The sequence below is a fragment of the Cucurbita maxima genome, unplaced genomic scaffold, assembly GCF_002738345.1.
Source record: "Cucurbita maxima cultivar Rimu unplaced genomic scaffold, Cmax_1.0 Cma_Scf00007, whole genome shotgun sequence".
NCBI lineage: Eukaryota > Viridiplantae > Streptophyta > Magnoliopsida > Cucurbitales > Cucurbitaceae > Cucurbita > Cucurbita maxima.
The window spans coordinates 773,199-782,792 of record NW_019272023.1 but is presented as its reverse complement, the minus strand read 5'-3'; the positions used below and the strand labels follow the sequence as shown (position 1 = coordinate 782,792).

Genomic DNA, 9,594 nt, shown 5'->3' with positions numbered 1-9,594 from the left:
GATAATAAATATAAATTATAAGATTATAACTTTTCTAATAATAATAATAATGAAATTAAAGAGAAAACGTGTTTTATTATGGTCAGAGAGACAGAATCATGTACGGTACGGTGCACTGGAATTTAATGTGAATAGCTTTTTGTGGTACAATAAATTGTAACATTGTCATTGATAGGACATCAACTTTTCAAAGACAAAACCTTGGGGATTAAAAACACTCTTAATACATTAACAATTACCATTTTTAATTCTTTAACGCAAAAAAAATAATAATAATAAATATCTTTATTATTGATTTTACAAATTCATCTGAAGGTTTGAAAAAAATTGTAAAAAATAAGTAAAATTATTAAAATATAAATAATATTGAAGATTAAAATCTTTAAGATTTGTAATTTTTGTATTGTATAGGTAGGACCAAGTACCAGAGGACGGCCCAACAAGATAGTGGGCCGTCCAGTAGTAGCCCATCTCATTTTATACATATCTCTCTAGGATTGGGCTGCTGCTGGATACAACGTGATTAATCTAAACAAGGCTCATCTGGATCAACCATCAAGATCAATCAATATTGTGCATTGTTCTTCATTGGTTATGAAGAACCCCATATATTATATGAGAACTAGTCATTAAATTGCATGAACATTCATACCTAAAGTGAACCCCTATAGTACAAAGATATCTGTAACTATCAAAATAGCAAACAATGGATTCAATTTTAAATATAAGTTTGAAGTGTAAATCAAACACTAAACTGACCTCCCTAAGCTCTTCAGATGTTCAATTCCATTTCCATAAGTAGACAAGAAAGGGGGCAAGAAGGTAGGAAAAGGCAAAAACAACAGCATACAAAATTTAATTGACAAACTAATGTCTATGAAGAAATTGTCAAAGAGAAACGAAATCACTGAGACACACCAAGCCACTTGGAGAAATTCTCGAACTCGGTGTAATCACTATCTGAAATCATTGTTTGGTACCATGCTTTGCCTGCTGCCTTTACTGCTGTAGCTTCCTCCTGAACACAAAATCGCCACAACGGTCAACAGGGCTAACAGTATCATATCAAGCCAGATTAGGGAACTAACTCTACATTCATCCTAGATAAAAGCCAAGCCACTAACATTTGATCTGTGAAGATGAAAAAAAATGACAAACCCAAGAAAGATACACGGAAAGCAGCTTGCCCAATTCAACTATAAATCAAATGCATAACATCCAGGTAGTAAACTTAGGAGACCAGCCAAATGGCAATCGGTTAAATGAAAAGAATAGAGAACCAATTCACAGATGCTTCATCAATGTCATAGAAAACAGATGATATGAATCGATTAATGAAGAGGGATTTGCTAAGAGAAAACAGAGACGTGAAACCTAAAACATGGGCAGCATCCAACTCTCATCTATCAAGTTACACAATGACATACTACCAAGTAATTTAACTAAACTCTAGAATCCAGCAACAAACAATATGGCTCAAAAACATTTCAATCGAGAAAAAGTTGAATGAATGCTGCAAATATTGAATCGCATTTCAAAATCCTGCCACTATTACAATCGAAGAACAACATTACCAATTTACACGTGAGAAGAACCACCAAAAAATCAATCAAGTACATAGCAATCAAAAACTCAGAATCCAGAAAGCCAAATTCAAGAGATAATACCTTCGGGATGATGTTCCGCTTCTTGTCAAGCTTTTCCTGCTTGGCTTTTACGCGCTGTGCCTCAGCCAATAAAGACATTCTCCTTGCAGTCTTAGCATATGGGTTAAGCTTCAACATGGCGTTAAGGTTCTTGAGTGGGTTCTTCTTCAATGAAGGTCTCTTCACATCCTTCTTGATGGGTTTAACGACAGATTGAACCTCGTCGGAATTGATGATCCTAGACAAATCAGCATTGACCATTTTGGCCCTCGGAAGCACGTAACCCTTCTTCTTCTCAGAAGACTTCTCAAACGATCCATAAATGGAATCAAGCTTCTCAAAAGCAGTTTTCGTCCAGATAACGAATCTTCCAAGATGACCTCCGGGTGCGAGCTTCAAAAGATTCAGCCTCTCAACATTCACAATATCAATGCCAGGAATGTTGCGAAAGGCCTTGACAAGCTTAGCACCTTCAGTACCATATACTATCAACGGACCCTTACGAGAAATATAGCGACGGTTCCTCATCTTACCCTTACCAGGGCGAATGGCGTGACTGTCCTTCGCCTTCTCCGCATCAGGCAATGCACCGATCTGCTTCAAAGCCTTAATCGCAGAAGAGGTTTTCTCGATTCCTTCGGCGGAGTCGCTAATCACAAGCGGCAATTCCGGAACAGACTCGATTCTGTGGCCACGAGCCAAAACCAGAGAAGGAACTGCAGAAGCAGCAATGGCGGAAACAACAGCATACCTTTTTTGATTCACGTTAATCTTTCGGTGCCATCGGCGCCAGATCTTCGTCGGAGCAAACATACGACCTCCACGACACATGTTTCCGAAAGCTCCTTGACCAGCACGGTGAGTACCGCCACCAGGAACACGAGGGATACGAGAAACGGCTCGACCTGTACCCCATGACTCTGCGGAAGTTTGATGACCTGCGCGCTTGCTTACGGCATAGGGTTGGCGTCTGTTCTTAGAAATGTTGGCGTGGACGAAGTTGACGATATCCGGTCGGATAGAGGCTTTCATGACATCGGGCAATGGCACCGTCGGGGCAGCATCGGTTGCCATGTCGCCTTCGAGAGACTGGACGGCGACCAAAGGACGAGCGGCGGCGGCCATTTCAGGCAAGTGAATGCGCAGAACTAGGGCTTTTCTCTATGGAAACGTGGACGGGAGAAATTGATGAATTTATAGCACAGAATTAGGTTTTAAATGGGACTAATGGTTCTGGGCCCAATTCAGTGCTTACTAGAATGGAAACGTAGCCCTGATTGATCAGCCCGATAGTGAGCTGATCCAAACATTGTTATCATTTTTTTTTTTTTTTTCAGATCGTAAAAGAAAATGCCATAAAATGAAAATATCATTTTGGTATATATATTTTGGGATAATAAATCCAAAAATCTTGAATTGCCACCCATCAACAATGGACTATTGAGCCAGGTTACATGAACCCCTAAATGTTTTGAATTGCAACCAATCAACAATGTGGACTTTAAAAGTAAAGAAACCAAGGTGCATTCAATCTTTTAATGGCTTGGAGAGGTAAATTAGGGAAGGAGAGGATTTGGAGGCCTAATTGACGAGTACTCAATTCACACCCCAATCATTTTCATTACATCTTTGTACTCATTACATCTTTGTACTTGATCCAACCCGTTATCTGTTTACCACTGGTCAAATCATTCCCTCTCGAAATAACATTAATAGAAGTTGAAGATACTTGTTTTGAGAAGGAGAAACGGTGATGGATTGTTGAGAAAGCTTCAATTATCATATTGTCGACTAAAACCTACTGTTGTTTCAAACATTTATTTATGGAAAGTATAATTGAAACAATACAAAATGACCCATCATCAAATTTTAAGTCATACATTGTATTGACTGAATTTATTCTAAAACATAGATATTATATCTTCGACTAAAACATCATACGTTTAAATTTCTTTGTTAAATTTAGAATATATATATATATTTTTTAACTAAAAAGATATCGTTCTTCTAAATGGGATATCAAAGTATATTTCCTCCATTAATGAAAGGCAAAACATTATTGAATTAGTCGCCAGAAGGGAGGGAAGACTGTCTAGAAACACATTTCGTTTATAAATACTAACCCATTTCATTCTTGCAGGTTGCTTGGGGGAAAAAAAACAGACTACAAAAAGAGGTGACGAATTTAAATCAGAACAATTTACACTCACTTTGAACAGTACAAGCACAAGATGATCGCCTATCGACCAATACCACTCTGAGATCGAGCCACATTTTGATTGAACAGCCCGATTGATATGCAGCCTCACAAACGGTTAATGGGCTGTATTTTTATTAGCAAAAGACAAAATTCATCAAACAGATCTTACAAAAATATACATTTGGTTATAGGCCAAACCAGTGAAATATGAGCCTTGATAAGGTGCCAAGATGAGGATCCATAAAGGCCTCAAAAGAATCAGTGGAGACCAATTTTTGATACAATCTTCTCTAACAGCCCTGGCTGGCGGCTGCCATTGTTGGGGCTTTCCAACGCTCTGGCTTCGACAAGTAATAGGCAGAGTAGATAAGAGCTGATACAAGGGGAATGAGGTAGTTTTAGGTAGTAGGTAATTCAACAGGATATATCATCGGTATGCTTCTTCGTAGGCACTCCTGCAGTGACTGCCACTGTTTTTGTATTCACATCATAGGTTGACAACACGGACCTCTGAAACAAATCAGTTAAGTCGACATAGAAACCGTTTAGAACGTTTTCAAATGCTTAACCATGAGGGGAGAATAAGTTACAATTCAATTCCAAAACTGATTATCAACCCGAGCCTTCAGAATGTTTTCCTTCAATGTGGGAATTACACAACGTCAGTTTCTTAGAATCGTTTCCATTAAATATAACATGCAAAAGAGCTTGGACATCATGATAATAGATTTTGTTCAACCCTATGTTCACCAGCAGAAATTAGCAATCTAGTTTCACAATCCATTCTACCAGTAAAATGGGAATTTATAATTGCATTTATGCAAATCTAAAGAGATCATGACTTGACATTACAACCATGCAAAGCAAGAAAATAGGCTTCGGGCACAAGATATAAGCATGGCATGGCATGGCATGGCATTTGAGAAAGAAAAGTGCATGGTAGAAACAGACATATGTGTACTTGGAGAATAGAAGTATGCCATACTTACAAGTGGTTCAAAGTCGGGGCTGGACAAGTTAAAAGTGAGGTTTCTCATCAACAACAAAACCTGCATATCACCAATTGTAGCTTTGAGCAAATGCTTGCATAATTTCCAGAATGGTGTTTTAACATGCATTAATCCGGAGTCTTTAATGATCAGCATGATTGGAAGTGCAACTAAGAAGCAATATAAACAAGCAGAATATGATTTCTAAATGAGCACGAGGGTGAAGCCTAGCTGATTACATGCAATTATAGCCACTTATTGTAACAGCCCAAGCCCACCGCTAACAAATATTGTCCTCTTTGGGCTTTCCCTCTCGGACTTTTCCTCAAGATTTTTAAAACATGTTTGCTAGGGAGAGGTTTCCACACTCTTATAAAGGGTGTTTCGTTCTCTTCCCCAACCGATGTAGGATCTCACACTAACTATACTTGGAAGTACAAGTCAAAGAAACAATCCCAGATTCTCAAACTCACCGTTTCAAAGTTGATAGGATCCATCTCCTTGAGTTTATTCACATGCTCCTTACTTTCTGGGTCAAAAACGCTCCCAATGAAGCCATAAACTTCTGCAAAATCTGGTAAGCCTGCAGGATAACGAATAAATAAGAAGTTAGATCGCCATTTTACTTGTAAGGCCTAGTTTTTCACTGACATAACACTGTATTATAACCAAACTGGAATATGTTACCATGAAGCATAGGAGCTTGTTTTCCCTGCTTTCCCGTATCAGGGCTTCCAATAACATTGAGGCTATTGCTATTGATCATTGGTGTCCCTTCTGACGCATTTTCAGCTGAATTTTAATGCCATGTAATAAGGTAAGGGCTTGAGAGTCCAATTTTTGCCAGTCTACTTCAATGAAAATTTTAGGGGTGGGAGATAAATATACGTACTTTCAGATCTGTGAAGATTTGTAAATTCATCTTGTGGATGCGTGACTTTGCAGGATGAAGGGTTAATCATTATCGATGCATCCTCCCATGGACAATATCCAAGTGCTAGGGTATTAACTGAAGAAGGATAAGCCATTGACGCTTGCATCGGTACCAAAACTGTTGAATAGCAGTTAATTAAGTACGTCAGTAATTGGGAGCTTTGAAGTATGTTTTTTGCTCATGAATCAGATTGTTGTACCATTTTTGGATGCCTTTTGTGGATAAGGATGTGAAGCCTTGCGTTTTGGGCGAGGTGGAGGTACATGTGCTATTGTTCCATTTTTTTGGACTTTCAAAAAATACTTTTGGGCGTGACTTCGAATCTGCAGCATCGACTGTAGGGTAAAGAACATGTTGTAGGAAGAAATCAAAGATAAAAAGCTCCAACAAACCAAATCGATCATTCTTCACCTGAATAACTGTCTTTGAACCTACAAAATCTTCAATTTTCTTCCAGTCACGATCAAACCTGAAAATTTGACATATGTTCGGATCTCAATTTTCTCATCCAATTTTCTTCAGTTACTGGATTAATGGATCTCAATATCTCAAGCTCGTAAAATTGCCACTAAAAATTCGATTCTAGGATGGAAAAACCACAACTACAGAGCTTTCAACGCTCTGATTCCGCGTCAACTGATAACTAACCTACGTAGAACTCCGATTAAAGAGCACTAAAATCATAACTCCATAATGTTGATGCGAAAAAAATCAGATGAGACAAAAATATGCGATGTGGTATGACGAAGAGCGGGAACACAAAAATCAAAACCATCACAGTTAAGAAAACTCGAAGTTAAATCCTCAAACCACAGTCTCGACAACAAAGCAGAATCAAGAGAACTACAATCTAGAAGGAAGATGAAGCTCCGTCTGGAAGTTATAAAGCAGTACAGAGAAAAACACAAATCGTACATGGATGTTGCTTTCGGAAGGTAGAATTAGACACGAACATCAGTAGACGAAAAATCATAGATAATTGCAAGTAACAGACAAAAGAAACTCACAGTTGTAGAGCTTCGAGGAATTTATCGTGCTCCTCTTCGGTCCAACTCTCTCTGGACTTGGTGATGGTGTAGGGCTTACGAACCTTCTTGCCAGAAGAATCTGCAGCAGAGGAAGTCGCCATAGAAGTATGTGGATTCGAAGCGTTGGAGTTCATGTGGTTAATCAGAGCATGATAAGGCTGAATCGGAGCAGAGACGGAGGAAGGTAACAATGGCGGGCAAGGTGTGAAATGAGAACTTGTGGAGCGAAATTTGACGCCTTTCGTTTTGTTGGCCACCAGGGAGCGATCGATTGAAACGATTTAATCGCCGCCTACCGGGGAATATCCGTTTTAAATGTGTATTTATTTACTTATTTGTTTAAATAAAAGTCATGTCGTCCCAAAATTATGGATTTATATTTTGATCTAATATCATATTAGTTAAATTATTTTTTATTTTTAAAACAGATTTATTGGTCTCTAACTTTATAGATTTAATCCCCAATAAATTTCATTATTCTGTCTTTTTCATAATAATGAATTATTAAATTTGTTTCATCTATAAAAAAAAAAAATGAAATGTATTTATAGTAATTTTTCACGATTAAACCAATAAAAACAACGACGGAATACATATCTAAAATTAATTAAATAAAAAAATTTATATTTAAAGTTAAATCTAATTTTTGTATTAAATAATCTTCTTCTGTCTATGTATCATTTTTTATTTTCAACCTCAAATAATATAGTATATATCAGTTACGATAAATTATGCTGACAATTCGAACTTCGTACCTTGAAAAAGATGACCAATAAGTAATTGACCTTACGCTCGATTGAATTATAGGTAATTAAAGTTTCATTTAATAACTAATTATTTTTTTAATACACTTATTAAATATAAAATAAATAAACGAGCCTACAAATCTAATAGACATTTATATTTAATTTTATTTAGATATAATCATTAAAATTTATAGATTACGTTTTGTATTTTTGTATTTGTTAAGGGATTCAAAAACTACAATTTTAAAATGATTCAATAAAAAAATAAAATTATATTTCATATATTTCAAAAGGCTATAATAGCATATTTGATAAATGAAATATTTTTTAAATCTCAATAATGTTGATTAGTTTATGAATTTGTTTAATTTAAATTAGATTAAATTAATTTTTTAAAGTATGAAATGACATATTTACTACTTATTTAATTTGAATTATATATAATTAAGATTTAATTATTTGAGAGGGAGAAAGATGGTCTTTTTTTTAAAATAAAAATATTAGAAATAAAATTTTCGAGTATACACTTCAACAAATCTATTTAAAAATATAATATAAATTGGATGCTAGACTTTTAATTTAACATAAAATTCAAAATAGACAAAATATAAATTATATGTTGGCTTTCAAAGTCGAATAAATGGTTTTTTTGTTTTATTTCTTAGTTTAATAAATGTAGGGAAAAAAAACAAATTTATTTTCAATCTCCGTTGAAAATTCAAACGATGCTACACGAGGAAGGGGACAGCGATGCCGATGTTTTGGCGATGTTCAACGTTTAGGTGGCCTAATAAATCGGGAATCGGGCACAAAGTGGGACCCACGCAGATTTGGAAAAGCTACGGGCGAGTCATTCTCGACCACGAGTTGCCCGATGATTCCACCTCCTCGTCCCTGTCCCGCTCGCTCGTTCTCGTACTTCTGTCGTTATGGGATAAGAAAAAAATTATAACATTATTTTAAATTAAATCAAATTTCAAATTAAAATTAAAATTTTATGTCTCACTTAACGAAAATTTCTAAAATTAATTAAATTTCTGCGGAAAAAAATTATATGCCGATGGCCCAGAATAAAAAAAAAAAGCTTAAGTAGAACTAAAACATAATAATTTATTATATTAACTTAAAAGATCAATATATATATATATAGTTTGCAGTTACATTTTTTCATAGGAGTTTCACTATTGTTCATTTTTTATTTTCGAGATTAATTAATTTAGAATAGTTAGGATACTAATTTCAATATTGATGAAATTTTGAAATTAAATTAGAAGAAAAAAGAAATATATATATATATATTTTAAGTACGGATGAAATTAAAACCAATACAAAAGGTTGGATTTGCACGCTGGACATTACCGTGACCACGGGATCCGACGGCTGAGATTTATCTACTAACCAACTTGTTTTTCCGTGGTGCACATTGGATTTGGGAGTGGGTGGGCCCAACAGCCTCGCTCAACTTTTTTTCCACACCCCTGTAATGATCGACACGTGGCGAAATATCTCTCACATGTGATTAATATTTAATATATTTTTTCCTGAAACGACAATTTAGGGACGGGGCGCGCCACCGGTGACCGGCACATACATGGACGAGCAAACTCCAAATGAACGGAGGCGCGAGAGTAAAACACGAGTGGCTCGTGTTTTGCCAAAGAAGGCAATGGTAGGGTCATAAATGTCTTATCACCTTTTTTCTTTTCTCTTCTTTCCTTTTCCTTTCTTTTTTTCTTTTTTCCCTCTTTAACTAAAGCGTTCCCTTCTTTCTTTAATGATTGTTTTTATTTATTTATGTTAAATTCTAAATTTAGTAATTTTAAAAATTACACTTTATAAAGAGAATGTGTATTAATTGACTCGTGAAATTATATTAAATTTGTAATTTTTTTTTCGATATATCATTTAATTTTTACAATTTTTTTTATCAGAAATCGAACAAAATAAATATATTTATTGAAATTATTGGACACATATATGTCTTTGAACATCTTTCGAAAATTATAGTAGAGAGTGAGTAGTATTTCATTATTGAATTTTTATATTATTAT

The 9,594-nt window shown here is 35.4% G+C and overlaps 2 protein-coding genes across 3 annotated transcripts; both read right to left on the bottom strand.

The window, feature by feature from the left end:
* Positions 1-683: 683 nt before the first annotated feature.
* Positions 684-2,831, bottom strand: LOC111481914 (60S ribosomal protein L4-like). The gene is made up of 2 exons (XM_023127522.1): positions 1,668-2,831; positions 684-1,018 (listed from the first exon to the last, which is right to left on the bottom strand). The coding sequence occupies exons 1-2, from the start codon at positions 2,769-2,771 to the stop codon at positions 905-907; spliced, it is 1,218 nt and encodes a 405-aa protein (XP_022983290.1). The 5' UTR covers positions 2,772-2,831; the 3' UTR covers positions 684-904.
* A 918-nt stretch (positions 2,832-3,749) lies between these two features.
* LOC111482132 (protein REVEILLE 8) lies at positions 3,750-7,071 on the bottom strand. 2 transcript variants are annotated; one of them, XM_023127797.1, is made up of 8 exons: positions 6,777-7,071; positions 6,181-6,238; positions 5,969-6,104; positions 5,728-5,886; positions 5,523-5,627; positions 5,309-5,418; positions 4,836-4,895; positions 3,750-4,356 (listed from the first exon to the last, which is right to left on the bottom strand). In XM_023127797.1, exons 1-8 carry the CDS (start codon positions 6,929-6,931, stop codon positions 4,261-4,263), a joined length of 879 nt encoding a protein of 292 aa, XP_022983565.1. In that variant the 5' UTR covers positions 6,932-7,071; the 3' UTR covers positions 3,750-4,260. The 2 variants fall into 2 exon arrangements, with proteins under 2 accessions (XP_022983565.1, XP_022983566.1); XM_023127798.1 differs by having other exon boundaries at positions 5,969-6,092; positions 6,777-7,070.
* Positions 7,072-9,594: the final 2,523 nt, after the last annotated feature.